At 49.1% G+C, this 21,243-nt stretch overlaps 1 protein-coding gene across 2 annotated transcripts; it reads left to right on the top strand.

Moving 5' to 3' along the window:
* Positions 1-815: 815 nt before the first annotated feature.
* On the top strand, positions 816-20,850 carry LOC144094073 (uncharacterized). 2 transcript variants are annotated; one of them, XM_077627965.1, is made up of 4 exons: positions 816-968; positions 1,031-1,249; positions 4,644-4,778; positions 20,564-20,850. In XM_077627965.1, the coding sequence occupies exons 2-4, from the start codon at positions 1,126-1,128 to the stop codon at positions 20,656-20,658; spliced, it is 354 nt and encodes a 117-aa protein (XP_077484091.1). In that variant the 5' UTR covers positions 816-968; positions 1,031-1,125; the 3' UTR covers positions 20,659-20,850. The 2 variants fall into 2 exon arrangements, with proteins under 2 accessions (XP_077484091.1, XP_077484083.1); XM_077627957.1 differs by having other exon boundaries at positions 816-1,249.
* Positions 20,851-21,243: the final 393 nt, after the last annotated feature.

Genomic DNA, 21,243 nt, shown 5'->3' with positions numbered 1-21,243 from the left:
GCGCATCTCTGCGCATGCCGTACCGGTGATGACAATCTCCGTAGCATGCCCACGGCACGAGCCCCTTTCGCCGCGACATGGTGAATGTGAGGTCGCCAGGTGAGTTTGTTGTCATAAATGACCCCTAGGTATTTTAGGGATTGAAGGATTGAACCTGCGGTATTATTTTTAACTGGCAAGTGAGAGAGACCACTACAGGAGTATATAGAGGGAAAACAAGGGTGGCGCACTTGCCAACATTTAACTTCAGGTGTAATGCGCTCAACCAGTGCTCAAGTGTATTCAAATATGACTGCAACAGACCATACAGGGAATGTATATCCGGCGCAGCAGCAAAAAACGCAATGTCATCCGCATAGACGTAAGTTTGTACATGGCGGTGGAGAGGGATTGAGCTCAACAGAATATTAAACAGCACAGGAGAAAGAACAGCTGCTTGCGTACACCTCGCGTTTGTCTGTACCTTTCTGAATGAACACCATTATGGACGCAAAAGAATTCCCTGTTATTAAGAAATGCAGATATCCATGCAACTATATAATCTGGAAATTGAAGAGACTGTAGCCTATGTATCAGGATGGAGTGTTCTACACTGTCGTAAGCTTTGGCGACGTCTAATGTAACCAAAGCCGCGACCAGGCGTTGACGACGAGCACGGAGAATTCTGCTCTCAAGATCAGCATGTACATTCCATATCGAACACCGTGGCCGGAAACCGAGTTGGCACGGGCTGAGTTAGATCAGCGAGAGGAGAACGTGAGAGCCAGAATCTCGGGCGGCGAGCTGCGCGGGGCACGAGACATGATGCACGCGCAGCTAGCGAACGACGGTCAGGCGATGCCGGGGCTTCGGCTTGCAGTCGAGGTTCTCTGGCATTATCTCCCAGCGGGACGCGCGCGTTGCCGTTGGTATTCACCGGTTGTTCTGCTCTGTTTCAGCAGCAACTGCACAAGACTGCCCGTAGCAGCGTGAGTGACGCTGCGATTTGCTCGGGTTCCAACTTCCGAGAGGCACCTGCGTCTGCGAACAGGTTACGACCATCGGCGGATACGGTGGCCGACATCCTGGGCGAGCGTGTGTGACGCGGCGGTTTGTCGGTGCTCGGATTTCTGACGCGCGTCTCGGATGAAGAAGCTTCCCGTCGGGCGCGGTTCTCGGTCTACGATGGACAACTTGCCGCTCTACCCCTACGAGCCTCTCAACAGAGAAGTCAGGAGACTTCTCGGGAATCCAGGACCGAGCGTGAAAGGTAAGCCACTGCTTCATTAACCTCTCCTTGCGCACCTTCCCCCCCTAAGAGCCACACTTGCCTTTATTTTTTTACTCTTGCCTGCAATTTCTCTGCGTCTTACTTGTGGCAGCAAAACGCGTTGACAGGGAATGCTGTAGCACAACTAAATATTTGCGCTAATCGCGCTAACAGAAACGTCAGGGTTAGCGGTAGGTATACATCGCGCTGCACTATGGGTAATTCTTAATAATTGATTTTTGGGGAAAGGAAATGGCGCAGTATCCGTCATATATATCGTTGGACACCTGAACCGCGCCGTAAGGGAAGGGATAAAGGAGGGAGTGAAAAAGAAGACAGGAAGAAAGAGGTGCCGTAGTGGAGGGCTCCGGAATAATTTCAACTACCTGAGGATCTTTAACGAGCACTGACATCGCACAGTAAGCGGGCGCCTTGGCGTTTTGCTTCCATTAAAACGCAGCTGCCGCGGTCGGGTTCGAAGCCGGGAACTCCGGATCAGTAGCCGAGCGGCCTGACCACTGAGCCACCGCGGCGGGTAAGGGTAATCTTTACATAAAATTTTTCTGGGCAATTACAGCCAGCTCGCTCCAGAAGAGAAACAAAGATTGGCTGCCTTACCTCATATTGTGCCTCAACACAGAGACCGAACCGCACTGACGGTGTTCGTCGACGCATGGTTTTTTTCCCATGCGCGCGAATGGCTGTTGCTGCCAATTCCTGCACAACACGATGGTTGCATCTGATGGGCGCTCCAGTTTCATGCTATCGTAACGGGCGTACGACCCACGCGCCGACATGTGTGCTTCTGCAGCGGATGTCGCCGTCACCTACAATGCGGTGTGTGAGCTCCTATAACGGGCCACACTTCTATTTCCTACGAAGGAAACTGCTTGAGAGTATTGCAGTCAGGTTCTTAACTTCTGGGGATCTCGCACGTCATGGTCATGGTGGCTCTGCTGCTGAGCCCAGGGTCGCGGAATCGAATCCCGGCACCGCATTTTGACAACAGGCAAAATGTGCTGTGTGATGTCGGTGCACATTGAGGCTGAGGCTGACAAAACTTTATTGCGCATAAGCGTAGGGGATTAAGGCAAGTTAGCTAGCGTACTGCAGGCCGTGGAGACCTTTGGCGACGCCGGCCCATTCGACGGCCTTGGACTGAATGTCGGGGTCATCGCTGGACCTTAGCTTATCCTATGCTTCTTTGGAGGGATCAAGGAAGAGTTCTGGGGGAGGCTTACGGACTTTGCACGCCCAGATCATATGGTCCAAGTTATCGCTCTCACCATAAAAGCGACAGGAGCGATTGATATCCTTATTTATGAATTTATATTGATAAATCCCTGGTGGTCGAAATTAATCCCGAGCCCTCCACTAGAGTCCCTCTCAGGCTACGTGCAGCTTCGGGAACCAGTTCTTAAGGATTTTACCTTCTTCTCATGTATTAAAAAAATACCAATAAAAAAAATCCTCCTTATGGAAGCGCTAAATAGCTTATGTTGCAGCGAAGTTAGAAATATTCCCCTTGAGATCCGAATTTTTACAGTGTTGTCAACCTCCAGTCCAGGAGAACGTGCAGACTTCGTCAAAAATTTAGAGCCAAGGGAGGGTTGGTTCTAAGCTATGTAGTGCGACTCTTGTAGTATTTGTGCAAATCCTAACATACAGAGGGGGGGGGGGGGGGGAGGGGAGGAGAAGGGATGTAACCAGAGTTTTCGCTGGGTGCGAGTGACGAGCAAGGCGTGGCCCAGAATTAAACCCCTTTGGGCTCTAAGCCTTTGGCAACGGCTATACGGTTCATTTGAGTTCCAGTTCTTAGCACGTATTCACAGAAACTGGAAATTCAAAGTATTCAGGAATGGCGTGAAACAGTCATGTGCTTCGGGAAAGTAAATATTTGAGTGATTAGGGATATCTTTTTTATCGTTTTCTAGATCCTAATCGGGTGCATTCAGCAAATGTGCTGTAACCAAGGTCTTCGCAACATCTCCAAATTTAGCTTATCATGTCCCAAGTGGCGAATTTTCAGCAAGCACGCAGTGCTGAGACTTCCTTTGCGTACTTCGGTATTGATTCGCTGAAAACGAGTGCGGACAGAGCACAGAAGGATTTTCATTGCATGCTTAAAATTAAGGCGAATAAAAACACAATAATAAACTGCACATCTCCAACCAAATATGTTAAATTTAACCCAACGTTTCGAAGCCGACTCGGCTCCTTTATCTGGGGTGACAGTCAACCCTGATGAAGGAGCCGAGTCGGCTTCGAAACGTTGGGTTAAATTTAACATTTTTGGTTGGAGATGTGCAGTTTATTATAAGTCTTCAAACCCAACCAGACAGGTAAATCTGTCAAAATGTTTAGTTTTTAAAAACGCAATAAACATGGGTTGCTGAAGCAACTTTCGTTGAACCATCGAAGCGTCCATGTGTCTCCCTTCCACAAAGACTACTTCCGTCTAAAGTTCGTAACCAAATTTGGTTTTATCAGAAAGGATATGCGGATGCCCAAAACTTTCATGTGAACCTAGTGTCGGGTGGAAAAGATCTGTTCTGCGCGCTGCCTTTTCACACCCAGCGTATACAGGTTGCAGCCAGACGTCTGTCGGGACGCAGTCGTCAATCTCCACTAAGGTTGAAACTGGAAACGAGAGGAATTCGTTATCAGTACGTAAAGGTTCATATATTGCTGTGTACAGCAGCATATGTAAGTACACTGGTCCGGACACTTAGCCGCAATACGGAAGTAGTTTCTGCTTCCATCTGTCGTTTGCCCAAACCCCGTTGGGCCATAGGCGGCGCGGTTAGGGCAATTTTGTTTCTGATTTTCCTCTTGGTCGCCACATAACGAATGTTGTTTGCCCACGTTGTCCAGAAGCAGCGAGAATGCTTGGCTCCGCTGTTTGCAGGGGTAGAGAATAAACGTTAATCGCTCACCGAATCAGGGTTGCGTTGTGTGGATGGCGTGCGTGCGTTGTGCGGTATAACTGAATTCAGAGCACGCCTGCACGCCTCTCTAACTGCAACTCGAAATGCAGCAAAACGAATTCCACATTACGGTAGGTTTGCAGTTCGATGGGCTTGCGTGCCTGTCGATTGAAGTGGCCGAAGCAGATGAACCATTCGCGCGCTTTCGAGGGGCCAGCGAAAGCTTCCCAATGCCAGTTCGTGGTGCCGAGATCCGACACCCTAAACACGATCATGGGGCAAAGAGTTGGTCTATAGGTGTCCATCTGCTTATATCGGTTTCAATATAAACTAAACGCTGGGCATGCAAGCAGCGAGGCTGGGCTGTTACTGGCTGCTCTTTCGGTTGGCCTTAGGCGCAGCTTGAATCTCCCTGCTAGTTTTCTCGCATTTTTTCGCTCACTGACTGCGCACGCTACGCCACGCAGGGTTCTTCGCTGGCCAAGGAGAGGTCATCGAAAAGCGCCCCGCTTCTACTCCGCCTTCGGCGAAACCCAAAGAAGCGTCGCCTGCTGAGAGCTTCGAGGAAGTAGAGGTCGCCGACAAGCAGACGGAAACGACAGGTGATTACGTCGTGCTGCATGCGCACGTTCCCAGTATTACACACGTTTTTTTTTAATACTCGTTTAGCCTTGATGAAAGCGACATATCGAAACTCTTTTAGGAGCATGATGGGAGGCTCCTTTACTACCAGACTAGATTCGAAGGCGAGCGCTGCCTGGCGTCGTTTTTTAAACTGCCGATGGAAATGCGTATGACAGGGCTCTGTACGCAGTGCCACGAATCACGCGAGCTGTTCGCAACAACCGAGCGCAGAAAAGCCGAACATTGTGTACTGTCCACAGGCGGTGTTCGGGTTTAATTCCACCCTGATATGGTGTCTGTGGGATAAAGAAAAGGGTGGGAGGGTTAAACCGGCATTTTACGCGCAAGTGATGGACATATTTAGAGCTTTTTGAAGAGCCCACGAAGAATCCGGCGCATCGTACGCTACTGGCGCATAAGCCGCCTCGCTTCACTCCTGCGCTTCCGCCTCATTTATTGATATGCTGCCTGTCGTGTGTTTTGTTTATTAGGCCACCTGCGTCGTCTTGTTTGTTGCGGCAGTTGCCATGAGCACTCGGGGCACTGTGAAAGACCTGCTACAGGCCAGGCGCGGCGCTCTTTGTATGCAGTGAAGCTTGGTGCCTGAAAATAAAAGCCTGCTACACGTGTGCTAATGAGCCGTAGGGCACTGAAGAAGGAACCAAAGGTTGTTATAGTATAGACGTAAAGGAAATCGCTCTGCAACGGCCATCTCTTTGAAGAAGAGGGAAGCGGGCATGCAATTTTGAGCTTTTGACAGGATCCTTGAGAGAAACGCGTAATGGACCCCTTTCATAAAGGTCAAGCCGGCTTCATCTCCACGTTGCATGTCCGCCTAATAGCTGAACCAGCAGAGTTATAAAACAGAATTGTATAGGTATGTTCCCTAGGACCATAGAAAGGCGTAGCTTGTGTGTTGTACGAAGTGGAACATGCCAAGATGATTCCCGCGACAACACATGAGCCTGTCGAACTGTTCTCTTCCTTCATGTGTTTGTCAAACGAGCCCCTCATTTCATTTGCCTTGTCTGCTAATAGCTTAATGATGGTCTCGGTTCTGGCAGTCTTGGTGCCATAGGTGGCATAAGAGGGTTCTCGCAGTTTCCACCCTCGCCGTTAGATGACATTCTACATCACACTCGCGGTATTACAGTTATTACAGTACGTGCTACGTCCACCGCTATGGACGAGGGCGGCGCTGGTGAACACTCTCAAAGTTCGCTTTCACGCAAAAACATAAATACCCACGAAAGCAGCAGATTGGACAGCTGTCGCCGTAGCTGAGTTGGTAGAGCACCGGGCGCGATATTCGGAGGTGGTGGGTTCGGATCCCACGGGCGGCAGGGTTATTTTTTCTGCTGCTTCATAAGTAATTTTATTTATACTAATTGATTGGCACAACTAATTAAAAACATTCACCTGTGCACCTTGGTTTCGGTGACTGTTGGCTTCCTTCATATGTTTATCAAACGAGCCCCTCATTTCATTTGCCTTGTCTGCTAATAGCTTAACGATGGTCTCGGTTCTGGCAGTCTTGATGCCATAGGTAGCATAAGAAGGCTCTCGCACAGTTCCCGCCCGGCTCGCCGCCGTTAGATTACGTTCCACGTCACACTCGTGGTAATACAGGACGTGCTACGTCCGCCGCTATGGACGAGGGTGGCGCTGGTGAACACTCTCAAGGTGCGCTTGAACCAAACAGAACCTAAATACCCACGAGAGCAGCAGATTGGACAGCCGTCGCCGTAGCTCAGTTGGTAAGAGCACCGGACGCGATATTCTGAGGTCGTGGGTTCGGATCCCACCGGCGGCATGGTTGTTTTTCTGCTGTTTTATTAGTAATTTTCTTTAAGCGATAGATTAATCTAAGTATTATTATCCAACTGATTAGCACTACAGATTAAAAAAAATAAAAAAATTCAACATTCCCCTATGCACCTTGCTTTCGGTGACTGTTGGCTCCCTTCATAAGTTTCTCAAAAACGAGTCCCTCATTTCCTTTACCCTGCCTGCATTGCATATATATATATATATATATATATATATATATATATATATATATATATATATATATATATATATATATATATATATATATATATATATATATATATATATATATATATATATATATTGTGAGGCGGGGGTTTATTTAAAAGAGCTGGGAGGAAGGGAGCCGCGGCGAGAACATTCCGAGGGCAACCAGGTCGGGCACAGACACACGTGGCGATAGCAATACGGCTGACGCGCAGGGCCATCTTCTTCGTTTTCACGAGGCATCTGCTTTGTCTGGGTCATCATCTTCTTCACAATCACCCCCGGGTCGAAGAGGAGCCATCCTGGCGACTTATGGCGACTGCAATATGGAGGGGTTGTAGTAAGGCTTGAGACGCTGGATGTGAACTGTCTCGCGGCCGCGGCGGCGGAGATCGGGAGATGGCGTGAGGGGTTCGACGACGTAATTAACGGGAGATGTGCGCTCCAGGACATGGTAGGGGCCGTGATACTTGGCGAGAAATTTCGAGGAGAGTCTAGGAGTACTTGATGGTATCCAGGGCCACAGAAGCGGACCAGGAGAGAAGTGCGATGTGGTGCGAGCGTTGTCGTGGCGGAATTTCTGGTGATACTGGGTGTCAGTTGTGAGTGACCGGGCGATTTGGCGACAATCTTCTGCGTGGTGCGTGGCTTCGGAAACAGGGGTATATTCAGAGGCGTCAGGTTGGTAAGGCAGAATGGTGTCTATGGTAGCAGATTGATGACGGCCGTAAAGAAGAAAGAAGGGAGAGAAGCCAGTAGTAGACTGCTGGGCGGTGTGTAGGCGAAAGTCACATAAGGGAGGATGAGATCCCAATTCGAGTGGTCACAAAAGCAGTTTTGGGACGATAGGCCGCTTCCATGGGTACCTGCCAGTACCCAGAACGTAAATCGAGGGAGGAAAAGAGCTCCGCCCCTTGCAAGCAGTCCAGAGCGTCATCTATGCGGGGGAGCGGATACACATCCTTGCGCGTTATCTTATTAAGGCGGCGGTAATCGACACAGAAGCGTATGGAGCCATATTTCTTTTTCACAAGCACAACAGGCGATGCCCAAGGGTTACTTGAGGGCTGAATGACGCCGTTTTGAAACATTTGGTCGACTTGCTCTGTAATAGCATGGCGCTCGGTTGGAGACACACGATAGGGGCGCTGCCGCAGCGGCGCGTGGGCACCAGTGTCGATGCGATGGGTGACGGTAGAAGTTTGGCCCAAGGAAGTCTGGTGAGCGTCGAAGGAGGAGCGAAATTGATGAAGGAGGTCGAGAAGCTGTGTTCTGTGCGGCGGGGGAAGATCGGCGTCGATGGAGCTTAAGAACAATTCGGTAGAAGAGCGATCTGGCGTAGAGGCAAGAGGGCTGAGCGCGTTCATGGCGAGGAGAAGTGTATCGTCGGTCTCCTCGCGGAAGAGCAGAGATGCGATGGGTTGCACACTGCCGAGGCACTCACCAAGGCGCAGAGCGGTAGGGCAGGAAAACGGGTTAGAAACCAAAAGTATCGAAAGGCCAGCGGACACAGTCAGTACGGCGTATGGCAGAGGGAGACACTTGCGGTGCAGAAAAGTATGGCCTGGAGTAAAGAGGACAGTGTCGTCACCGATATAGTCGCAAGACAAGTGTACAAGAACGGAAGAGCACAGGGGAATGTCGAGATCTTCGGCGGCGAGGGCTTTAACACAGGCAACAGGAGGTGTAGCGTAGGAGTAGCGTCCAGAGAAGGGATGGGCAGAGAAGGGAACCCGACTTCCGCTCGAGCACAGTCGATGATAGCTTCATGGACGGAAAGGAAATCCCGGCCCAGAATAACAGGATGGGAACAGGAAGTCAGCACGACGAATTTTATCGTGTAGAGGGAGTCCTGGATCACAACTCGAGCGGTACACGCTGCGGACGGCTTGATGTGCTCAGCGCTGGCCGTACGCAGCGACAGTCCAGCAATCGGCGTCTTTACCTTCTTCAACGAACTACAAAACTTTTCGTCCATAACAGAAATCGCAGCACCGGTGTCCACAAGGGCCAAGACAGTAATGCCCTCGACAGAAATTTCGATCGGAATAGCAGGGGATATGTGAGGCCTTGGAAAGTTCGACGGGGACGCAGTTCTCGCCTCAGGAACTGCGGCACCTAGTTTTCCTCCTGAGGAAGATTGGGGCGACGTCGCATAGGAGAAACGGAGCGGCGCCTCGGTGAAGGTGAACGGCGTCTAGAAAGGGCTGAACGGTCAGGAGAAAAAGGACGACTAGACGGCGGCTCAGCAGATCCGGAGTACTGACTCGTGGAAGGCCAGTACGCGGGAGCTGGAGGAGATGGCGCGTAGACTGGGAGACGGCGGCGGCAAAGCCGGGCCACATGACCAGGCAAGCCGCAATTGTAGCAGATAGGCCGTTTGTCGATGGTGCGCCAGGGATTGCTGAGTCGCGGAGCCGGCCGAAGAGAAGGAGCCACCGCTCGCGCAGGTGTTGGAGGCAAAGCATAGGTAGGCGGTCGAGGTCTGGCGACGACGTCCGCGTATGTCAGCGGAGCGGCCATAGGGGCGGCGTCTGGGCGACAACGTCCGCGTATGTCAGCGGAGCGGCGACAGGTGGTGGCGGATGGGCGGGCGGAAGAGCCTCGGCAACCTGCTCTTGGATGGCGTGTCGAAGGGCTGGAGCCAAATCTGGAGCTTGCCCTGTCGGGTTCGGCAGAAGAGAAAGCTGACGCGCCACTTCTTCCCGAACAAAGTCTTTGATTTGTTGCAGCAGCGATGAGGTGTCAGGTGCTGGTGTCAGTCCAGCAAGCGGCTCAACCTGTCGAGGGTGCTGTCGAGTCAGGAGCCTCTGCTTCCGCAGCTCCTCGAAGCTTTGGCAGAGGGTGACGACTTCAGCAACGGTGCGCAAGTCGCGCGCTACCAGCATCTGAAAGGCGTCGTCGTCAACACCCTTCAAAATGTGCTTAATCTTGTCAGCTTCTGACATGTTGAGGTTGACACGTTTGCATAGGTCAATGACGTCTTCGATGTAACTGGTAAAGCTTTCGCCGACCTGCTGAGACCGTTCACGCAAGCGTTGTTCGGCGCGGAGTTTCCGAACAGCAGGACGACCAAACACTTCGGAGAAGGTTGTCTTGAAAGCAGACCAGGTGCGAATGTCCACCTCGTGGTTCCGATACCACAGGTTAGCCACGCCGGTGAGATAAAAAATTACGTTATTTAGTTTGGTGGCATCGTCCCATTTGTTGTAAAGGCTCACCCTCTCGTAAGAAGTGAGCCAATCTTCGACATCCTGCTCATCGGTCCCACTGAAGATGGCCGGGTCCCGTTGGCGAAGGGAGCCGGCGCAGGTAACAGCTGGGCCCACTTGCACGGCTTGATGTTGAACGTCGTGAGGCATCGCTGGTGGCGGGAGAGCACGGCTGCGCAATTCCAGGGCTGTTACCCGGCTCCTCCACCAAATGTAAGGCGGGGGTTTATTTAAAAGAGCTGGGAGGAAGGGAGCAGCGGCGAGAACAATCCGAGGGCAACCAGGTCGGGCACAGACACACGTGGCGATAGCAATACGGCTGACGCGCAGGGCCATCTTCTTCGTTTTTACGAGGCATCTGCTTTGTCTGGGTCATCATCTTCTTCACAATATATATATATATATATATATATATATATATATATATATATATATATATATATATATATATATATATATATATATATATATATATATATATATTGTGAAGAAGATGATGACCCAGACAAAGCAGATGCCTCGTAAAAACGAAGAAGATGGCCCTGCGCGTCAGCCGTATTGCTATCGCCACGTGTGTCTATATATATATATATATATATATATATATATATATATATATATATATATATATATATATATATATATATATATATATATATATATATATATATATATATATATATATATATATATACCTTTCATCTTATCCTTAGTGCCATCTTCGTTGCGTTGTGAGCAATATGAATATGCGTCACGTCGGGCTACTTGATCTCGACATTCGTGTAAAATATGTGGACCAACCGTGCGCCACAGAATGTTCCGGGGGGTGTCATGCGATTCAGCGTTTTGTACAGCATAAACTGACTAGTTAAGTTAGAGCCACAGTAGCGGCAGGGATTCGAACCGGCAACCTAGGTACCTCCAATTCCACATGTTTAAGAACCTTCGTATTACCACTGCGGCTCAACCGTCTGTCACAGAGTTTTTGGGATTGTGGCATACGATTTGGCGCTGCGTCCAGCATAAATTTACTAGTTAAGTTAGGGTTACGTGGCGGCAGGGATTTGAATCGGGGATCTATTTTAGGTGTCTTAACGCACGATATTCGATCGCTGCCTCGGCATCGGCTCATTTATTTGCGATGTGTTTCGTGTACTTTCCTAAAACCTTTGTAAATTATTTATTGTAAATAGGATATATTTTCAATGTAATAAATACCATGCCTTAAAAAAGCTGTGGCAACGGCGTAGTGGTCAGAAGCAGCGGCCAGGGGAACTGTTTCTTTAGCGCTGCCGAGGGTTCGAATCCCGCTCCCTCAGCTATGAAGTTTTTTTTATTTCTTTAGTGTCTTCACCTATCGCGACGCCGGCCTTCCGCTGCAGTGAAGCTCTTATGCTGCTGCTTAAAATAAAACATTATTCAGGCCACTTGAAAATCAAACGGGTAGCTAAAATGCAGAATTTGTGCGGATTAATGGTAATTACTAACTCTCCGAGTCTGGAGTAAACGATTCCTGTAGTCGCCATTGTAGTGCCCTAGCGCTTCCACTCCGTCGAAAAGCGGTTGTCTGTCTGTCAGAAGCCTGCTTCTACCACGTGGGCCACCTTGGTCACGTGACGTTGGGACGTCATCACAAGCTGCCCACAGGATTGTGTGAGCAAGTTGCCCACCGTGGCAGTTGAATTAATGATTAGTCGCGAGAGATTCTTCAGGGTCAACTTCGGTCTCACAAGCCCCACCAATGGCAGCACCTGCCATCGCAGGGCAGTAGCGCGTAGCACCTCTGCTCAGGAGCGGAATCAGGTCTCCCAGAGATCTGTGAATTCAGAGGATGACCAATCTACCGCAGTGCATGTCTAAAATGATGCAATATCACGCAAACTTACTTAATATGATATATCAACAAAAGTAAGCCAGCTCAGGTCGAACAAAAGAATAGAAAGTCAAGATAAACCATGGAAAACCAGATCTGATGGTGCTATCGCACGATAATTCGCAGTTAACCCCAAGCTAAACCACCCGTGATATTTTTGCTTGCACGTTTACGCATTTCCCAAACGCTGAGTGTCAATTCCCTACCATGCCTGCAAGAAATATGGTTCATAAAATCAGGCGCGCGATTACGTGGTCAAACGTCTCACCAGGGACAGAAATAAACCAAGAGATGTTCCTGTTATTTGGAGAGCAGTACAACTTTTTTTTAGCCCATCGTACAATGCATGGTTGAGCGAGTGATGATTGAGACCAAGGTTGTTAAGCTGCTGCTTTATTACTATGGTAAGGATATCTATTACGGTTGGTTTTGCCCACCACATTGTGACACCGCTTTCCTATACCGCAATTCCAGCAAAAATAGGAAGAAGATACGACTGTACTGAACTGTTCACAGTGTGAATGAAAAAGAATTCCACACCCACGCCGCCAACTGGCTTTGATTTGACTGTGGAATTTCGTAGGAGCATTTTTTCGGCTGCAGCAAACTCCTTGAAACCTCACTGAGCGGAAATCAGACTTCGTTCCGGGAGACAAGGCATAGAACTTGGGAATTCAACAGCCTTACTAGGTATAATCTCTACATGTTTTACTCTACACTCTGATCATCCGACAGACTCGGGGCAGATAATGAAACTGTTTACTGCGGTACCATGGTTCCCATTGAACCAGCAGCCACCCACGCGGCCCGGCCAGTGGCCCCTTGTTAGCGCACTATGAAGGGTGTCTCACTAAGTATTTACACAGTTTCTAAACAAAGAAGCTTTTTGAGTTAGAAGAGCGCATTTTCGGCATAGTATTCACAGTAGTGTAGTACGTCGCGGCGACGGAGAAGGCTTGCGGCTCAACGCCTTTCGTGTCCCCCTCTAGACTGCAGAAACTACGTCTTCCCCAGGAACCTTCACCCTAAGAAAAAGTGTTTTAAAACGGGCATTCATAACGGGCTGCACATAAAAAAAATATTAGCCAGGAGTACGGCGCCGGCCGCCACCCTCGCCCTCAGACAATGTATTTTGCCTTTTCTCACCTTCACCTCATCATGTCCTCGCTCCCTCGCCCTCACCTCACCATGTCTTCCCTCCCTCACCCTCGTCCTCACGAGTTTTCGTGCGCCCATCCTCCCTCACCCTCACCTCACTGAGTGAAATCTTCATGAGGTGAGGGTGAGGACGCCCTCATGAGGGCTCACATTCGTGAGGATGCCCATCTCTAAATGTATTAAGGCGACCATGCAGCTAGGTCGACTGTTTCAAAGAAAGTACTTACTAGTGCTTTCGTACTTGCCTTGCATTTCGTTCTATGCCCCGCAGCAATCCATATTTGACGAAAATCGGCATTTTTAACGCCTGATTAGAAACGATGCATGCTGAACACACCTGAGCGGCAAAGCTCTCGACACACGTCGCCCACATCGCACACAGTGCTCCACAGCCCGGCTGCTTCTTTTCTTCTGGCTGCTAATGCATGCGTAGAGAACTCAGTGGTGCCCAGATGACTTCTTGTACTTCCAGGAGAATGACACGCGCATGTTTACAGAGAGATATATATATGTTACAAACAGGGGCGGCAGAAGGTTAGGTGGGCGGATGAGATTAGGAAGCTTGCATGCATAGGGTGGGCGCTGCTGGCAAAGGACAGGGTTAATTGGAGAGACATGGGAGAGGCCTTTGCCCTGAAGTGGGTGTAATCAGGCTGATGATGATCATGATGAGATTACAAACATCTGAGAGGCTACAAAGCTGGCTTGTTGTGCATGGCGCAAAGGCACTTCGTATCGTTTTGGCAGCTCGGCGGAAGATGGCGCCTGATGCCTGGGTTTGAGAGTCCGCGCGTAGTGGTTCCAATGCGAGAGTATCGTATTCTGGTCTATACATGAAAGGGTTAAGGAGTCGAAACAGATCAAACCGTGCGATATGATGTGCAATTTTTTAGCGTTCAACCTACGGCGTTTGCTCAAACGGGACACGTCCTCCCCTCCAACCCACCTTCCTGGGGGACAGTTCGCTACACCTCCTGATTTACAAACGACACGCGTGGCTTCACTCTTCAAACCCTCTGAGCAACTAAAAACCCCATAACCCAACTAAGACTTAGGTAAACTGGTCTACGACACGGCAGTTCCTTCCTTCCTAGCTGCATATTGATAGAATAATGGGTGATAGTACTGGTTAAGTGGGGGATTTAACTCGATGTAGGAAACCATGTAAAATTACATGACGCTATAGGTCTTCGCCGAAGGTTTGGTGCCATCGGTGTATCCCGCCTCCTGTCCAAATTCGATGTGTGTGACCTAACCGTTGTTAAATGCATGAATACTTTGTCGTTTAAAAGTTACATTTCATCAACATGTACGTTCTCTTCCGCGCTTCTCCTGACCCCCCCCCCCCCCCCCCCCTCTTTGCAGAGTGGGAGAGCGAAAATGTGGCAGCCGTCAGCGTATAGCGACACGTTTTTGCACGCATGCATGCACGAAGAGGTGCATAAGCATGAATATGTTGGCAAATAAGTTATGTAGGAGTTCTGAAAGCATGTTCCAAATGCCAATCGCATAGTTAAACGAAAGACAGCCCTCTTATACGGCTGGGGCCGCATTTGATCCCGGTTTCTCACTTTGCCGGTCCTTTTGCAATTATCGTGTCCATCCTCACACTGAACAAGGACAGTGGGCCATCTGAGCGTAAAAATCTTTACTCCTGCTTTACGGACCTTCTAAAGCAATCGGATTAGGAACTTTGGGAAACAAGCGTTTCGTTGCGGCAAATAAAAAGTCCCGAAAACGAAGTCCCTTTAAAAGATATCGAATAAAAACTGGAAAAAGAAAAGAAACGAGATCACCAAAGAATAACTCCTAGAATACGATTAATCTTGCGTATCGTCATTAATTCGGTTAATTTTGTGCGGATGCCTGTATTTTTCACGTTTTGCGCGCTCTGACTGCTTGCCGGCACGCGTATGACGTCACGCCTACTGGCAGCAGATGCGTAGACGAGCGTGTTGGCGCACCACCCGGACTTGCAACGACTTCTCCGTACTCTTGATGGTGTTGGCTGGAAGCGCTGTGTCGAGATTCCTCCAACTCGTGTCGTGTTTTCCAACCGTTGCAGTATGCAAGGTCCCAGTGAGACTGACGGCTCGAGTGCGGACTGCGATTGTAACTCCGATAAGCAACGTTCGCGCTGGGTGTCACTTCAATTGTACAATTCCGCATAACTCCACATTTCCTGTTCGTTGATAGCATGCATGCATCGTCCCCTCTTACAACAGACGGGCCACAAATACCTGTAAGTTGGTTTCTCTTCAATAAAGGCCGAGTTTGGGCGAGTTGGTTTACCATGCTGAACGTAAAAGCGCAAAAAACAAGGACGTAGAATAAGACACAACACGAGCGCTCGTGTTGTGTGTCTTATTCTACGTCCTTGTTTTTTGCACTTTTACGTTCAGCATGGTCTCTCTTCACGGCTAGTATTTATGATATCGGCGCCGCCTATATGTGGGACGGTAATTTGCTTCAGTGCTGGCCTCTTGAGCCTCGAGCTCATGCGCACGAGTTACATACACGCGCTTCGCGTACTCGTTTCGTCAGTCTAATCGTTTCTTAGTGTGTTTTTTGTCCTGTGGTAACCTGTTTAACGCGATTCCCTGCACAATACTTCATACACATGCTCGTCTTTGCCTCAGGATAGGAGGCGCACTGTGGTATACCACAGCGTCCTTGAGCAGGGGATTACGCGGTGCAGTGCTGGCAACGTATACAGTGTAGTAGGTGTGTCTACAGACCGCGCGCACATAACCTAACTTGGGGTTAAAAGACGCCAGCACGTGTCCTGATTATTGCGCGAAAGCCGCGACACGCCTCTCACCGGAGAGGAGGAATAATAATAATAATAATAATAATAATAATAATAATAATAATTGGTTTTTTGGGGGAAACGAAATGGCGCAGTATTTGTCTCATATATCGTTGGACACCTGAACCGCGCCGTAAGGGAAGGGATAAAGGAGGGAGTGAAAGAAGAAAGGAAGAGATGGGTGCCGTAGTGGAGGGCTCCGGAATAATTTCGACCACCTGGGGATCTTTAACGTGCACTGACATCGCACAGCACACGGGCGCCTTAGCGTTTTTCCTCCATAAAAACGCAGCCGCCGCGGTCGGGTTCGAACCCGAGAACGCTGGCTTTCTGCTTTTCAGTTAGTGAGTACTTTATCGCAGCTTCTTTGTATGATCTTGGCACCCGTCGAAAATAAGCGGAAAGAATGTCTGCACCAACCCTGGCAGGAACGACCGAGTACGAAACTACTGGAGAATAGACTGGAGTATTCCCTGATGTTTTTATCGCGCACCTATCTTCTGTCGTCTGCGCTTGATCTGCGCTCAAAGAAAAATAAGGAAACAAACACAAACATCTTTTCGCCTCCTCTTCATCAGTGCACCCCTGGCGCTTTCTTTTCGTTCGAACAGAGGGCATAGCATCAGCCTCGAAGCTCTGCAGCTTGTTGCGACTCAGGTAGCAGGGACGGGCCGGGCGGAGAGGGGACAAGGAAGATGGGAGACTGGGTTAGGAGAAAGGCGAGGAAAACTTTCTACAACTATTTACATTATGTCCTCGTACACCGACTGAGAGTGCTTCTCAGTAAAAGAGTCTCGATGAGAGGCAGCTACTCGGCCGTATTCGGTGCCGAGTTTTATCGGGTTTTTCCACCCTGATGTCCTTAGATGGAGGTTGGGTCTGCCGAGGAAGGCGTGTCCTGAAAAGTTCACTGTGCCACTCATCACGCTCTTTATCCCCGTCACGTGTTGAGCTTGAGTCCCGGATGCCATCTCCGTCGTGAAGACACCGGTACTATCCGCGAGTGGCGTTCCCACGGTTCGCAGGTGGTCGCACGTGTTCCTCGTCAGTGCACGGCGCACAAGGCCACGCTGGGCAGGAATACCACTCGCCGACAGCTTCCCCTTTGGAAGACGAATGCCGCTGTCAAACATAGGATGACTGGACCCCGCTGACCCCGGGTTCAGTCATCTTACTGTCAGACTTATCTGACATCTTACGGTCAGACTTACCGTCGCCGCTTCCACGGATATGCCGGGGGGGATTGACTCGGCGTCGCTTTCTCTGACTCAAAGGCAGCCCGTGAGAATGTGCGCTGCATCCGCGCTAGTTTTCCCACACGACGAAGCCGAAGCGTAACAGTTTTCAAAGACGCTCCTATGCTCCGGAGCAACGCTGGACATCTCTCACAATCGCTCTCCTGAAAACGGTCGGCGCAAAGAGAGTCGCAACTTAAACGCACCTACGTTGAACGCGATTTCTGCGCCCTATTGGATACCGCATTCTGCGCAGCTTCTCGCGCTTCGAGAAAGAGTGGCTGATTCACACATCTCGAGGCGCACGCATGAGACAGCTGCACGAATCGGATCATACAATAGAGCTATGTTCGTCCGTTAGTGCGGCCCGTGCGGGCGATGGCTGGCGATGCGCAGGAGGTAAATCATCACATCCGGCACTGTCGGAACTCTCAGAGGCATGGAGGAAGGGAGGAACTTGGGAGGGGCGGTTACGTCACAATTTTTGAAGCTGGCTACCCCCTATTCCCCCACTACTTGGCAGCCGTATCAGCGCGCTTGCGCATGCGCAGCAGACAATGCAGCAGACGATATCGCGGCGCCCAGCGTTACTATTGGCTGCGCCGTCGGCCAAAGACTTCCAATACTCTTTGCGAAAGCTCGCGACTTCCGGTACACTTTTTGGCGTGCAGCTCGGATAGCGAGGGCCTCTCCGGAGTTTTTCTGTCCCCATGCTCACAGGCATAGGTTTTCTAAATACTACCTAGAGGGAAAGCTGGCGCCACTGTCTATGCGAGTTTCTTAAAGGGCACTCCATCTACCGTTGGATGCCAGGAAGACAGCGTATCATACTTGACTTGGCCCTGAAACATAACTACGACTGAATAAATACACTTTTTTGCAAATTAGATTATGCAAGGAAACGTTGTTTTGCACTCAATACGTCCTGTAATAAAATATGCTTACTGCACATTGCAATAAGTGAGCAGAAAAGCAGATAGGCTTAAACGAGCACCTAATTTGCCCATGGCGAGAGCGCCCTTCTCTGCATGCCGCCAAATATTGCTAGGCGTGAAAAATAATTTTTTCGCGTTTCACAGACGAGCTTTTCAGAGTGAATGTTCTTTCAAAAATTTGCCAGCACTTAAAATATTACACTTTAGAAGCTTCCGTTTTCGCAATGTGAAAAACAAAAACCTTTCATTGGTGTCGTCTGCTACCGCGGGATGCGCCCTACGTCCGTGCATATATAGGCTATATTCGTGCCGTAAGAAACTTGCCCGAGCCCCGCTTTTCTATGAGAAACTAGTTTTCGCGCATTAAGTGCCGGCTCTCGGCTTGTCCTGGCTCTGCGCGTACAGATTTTACCAAGAAAATCATGAATTAGGAGGCGAGACCTCTCCTACCACACGTAAGTGACGGCCGTGTTCATGCTGACAAGTGCAACATGCGGGTATTTGCGTGAATTATTTCATGAAGTGGAAATCGTTCCTACATGCAATGCGCGGCCACCGCCAGTGTTCGAAATGAACCAAACGGAACTCTCGGCGAGTACGGTTAACATAACTTGCGCTTGTCGAAGTACTTTGCGCTTTTAAAGTGTCTTCGAGACTCCTACGAGAAATGTGCAGAGTGGTCACGGCAGGAGAGAGTTCTCAGTTAAAAAAACCTGCTTCCCTTATTTAACATTTCAATGCACAGGTAGCACAGGTTGCCGCTGAGCAAAACCCAGCTTGCTGCGTAAATGGCTCCCAGTGAAGGGGCAAACGGAATTTAGGCCTAGCAGGCACCAGGCACTGTGCTCAGCTCACTTCGAGTCAAGCGCCTTCGAATGTTTCGGATCTCAAATGAATTGGGTGCGTAGCTGCACTGCACAACAACAAAGCGCACAAAACATCAGCAAAAACTACAGCGATGAAAACGAACCCGAACAACCCCAAAAATCCAATCCGTAGCACAGTCAACAAGCCAGTAAATGCCAATCCGGTGCGCTGTCTTTCTGGCATGCCTGGGGCGTCCATGGCGGATGAAGGGAAGAGCCGCTAGCTTTCCCTCCAGCGTACAGTAAGAAACTGTATGCTCAGAGGCGGTCGCCAGGGGTGGCGGTTCACGAAGGATTGATTGAAATGATTACTTTGAACTAGATTGCTTTTATGAACAATGCTGCTTTGCTCACTTTCACTGCCACAGACACCATTTGTGCCAATAATCTAGGCGGAAAATTTTTGTTGATTATTTCATTGGCCGAACCCATCGGCCTATACAGGAAACCTGGCCGGTACTGTGCGCGACCAGACCGCCACCGTGGGCGATGGCACGGCCGGGTTCCACTACTATCAACGAACCAATATGAACACGTCGGCGCCACGGTGTTGTCTCGCTATGTGCGTACCTGTGAAGGCAATGAAGAATCGGGCTGAAGCTGCCTGCTTGGCAGACATATTTTCCTGAAGCCTGGTGTTTGATGTTTTGGTGGCATGTTCACTGCGGTATTTAAAAAAAAGGAAGTGCGTCTTGGTGCAGTGCTTTTGAAGCTGGCTGTGGCTTCTTTAGGCGCTGGTTCTACCACCCAGCGCTTTGGTATTATATAATAATGCGTATTTGTTTCTTTCGTCACCACGGTCATGAAAATTTAGAAGCTTAACTTTTCTACGGCAATTTCAGCGTGTTTATAGACATTTAGGTTTGTTCCTATATGCGCAGCACGAAAGGTGAAACACTGCTTGCTGTGCAGGCCAAAATTTGCAAGGACCTAGGAAAAGAGACAATCGGTATCGTGACCTCATGACGGCGGCCTTCACGATTCGCCCTTCGCCGACGCCTTTTCCAGTATTTATTCTAAACAATTTTGGGCTTTGCAGTTTAAGTAGGACTTGCTTGCGTTCGTTGGTTTTGTTAATTTCGGCCTATAATCTGGAAGCTTCTTAATCAAAGGTAATTGCACCCATTCCTTTTGGTTTGCATTGGAGGCCAAATAGCTACTTTTATAGTTATTCCGGAGAATGTATTTACGAACGTTTATTTTATTATTTGCTAATGCTTTAAAGATATATACTGCGCCAACTCAGAAAGGCAATTTATTTAGTTAAATTATATCATAGCAGTATCATTGTTTCCACGTATGGATGCCAGCAAAGGTCCAAGGAACCCCGCAATTGAGGGCGCTTAATAAATACTTGTCCTTATCGGCCTTCGAAAGTCAAGCCTCTGCTTGGGCCTCGAACCATGAAGACTTTCCATTTGTCGCTGCTAACAGGGCTATGTACTTCATTAATTTAATAAAAACTTTCCCGGTGGTGTAAATGTACGGGTTGCCTTTTTTTGAACGATATGGAGTTGAGCATTACTTTGGTACGCTTCATTCTTTTGGCTCTTTGCTTTTCGCTATTTGATCGCATTTATTGTGTTCTGCTTCTTTAACTTGCTCGTTTCTCCCCCCCCCCCCCCCTTTTTTTTTTAGCGCCACGGACAAGAGGTGCTGTGAGCAGACCCCTCCCGTGCGGCCCTCATCCGTCATTCTCATCGGCGTCGACGATGCACCGCCACCGAAAATAAGCGATTGCGGGCTCAGGCGCAGCTTAAACCTATTTTGCGGTTGCTAGTTTCATTTTTCTCACTCCGAGTGGTGTTGTTTGCCTATCAATTCTTTTGTACCCATGCTGTACGAGGGCTTTTCAGCGAGTTCTGTTTTTTTTTTTCCTGTGATGTAATTTTTTCAATCAGTGTTGGAAATAAAGGATGTTATGTTCGAAGCAAAGTTTGCAACGTTATTTTTGTCAGGAGCACATATCGCTTATTGATAAACTTTACAGAGCGGTAACACACTTCATACAACCAGTGCTCTATAATCAAAGTATGCTGCCCTAGGTGACACCAAGAAACACTCCATTATTGACCTTTTCGTCAACACCCTTTAAACTGTTCATTAACTTGTGAACGAGGCAGAAATTGTGCGGATCGTGGGAAAGGGAATATTTCCAAGTCTCATTTGCATGAGATATCTTTCTATCCCATCACTTAACAGAAAAAAAAGCTAACCCATGAAGTAAAGCGTGTTTGACACGAGTCGTTGAAATTCATACTAAACAGCGATGGGTGATCTGCTTCATGGAGCGGAATCTGCTTTGTAGAGAACCAAGG

This window comes from Amblyomma americanum, chromosome 1 (assembly GCF_052857255.1).
Source record: "Amblyomma americanum isolate KBUSLIRL-KWMA chromosome 1, ASM5285725v1, whole genome shotgun sequence".
In the NCBI taxonomy this organism is placed as follows: Eukaryota; Metazoa; Arthropoda; class Arachnida; order Ixodida; family Ixodidae; genus Amblyomma; species Amblyomma americanum.
The sequence above is the reverse complement of the archived record's forward strand: the minus strand, read 5'-3'. Positions and strand labels throughout refer to the sequence as shown.

What these genes read in the sequence shown, in the direction of transcription:
- LOC144094073 (XM_077627965.1), top strand. Translation starts at nt 1,126, where the DNA reads ATGAAGAAGCTTCCCGTCGGGCGCGGTTCTCGGTCTACGATGGACAAC. An exon ending in TCCAGGACCGAGCGTGAAAG is followed by an intron (nt 1,250 to 4,643) that starts GTAAGCCACTGC and finishes TACGCCACGCAG; the next exon opens with GGTTCTTCGCTGGCCAAGGA. An exon ending in CAAGCAGACGGAAACGACAG is followed by an intron (nt 4,779 to 20,563) that starts GTGATTACGTCG and finishes TTTTTTTTTTAG; the next exon opens with CGCCACGGACAAGAGGTGCT.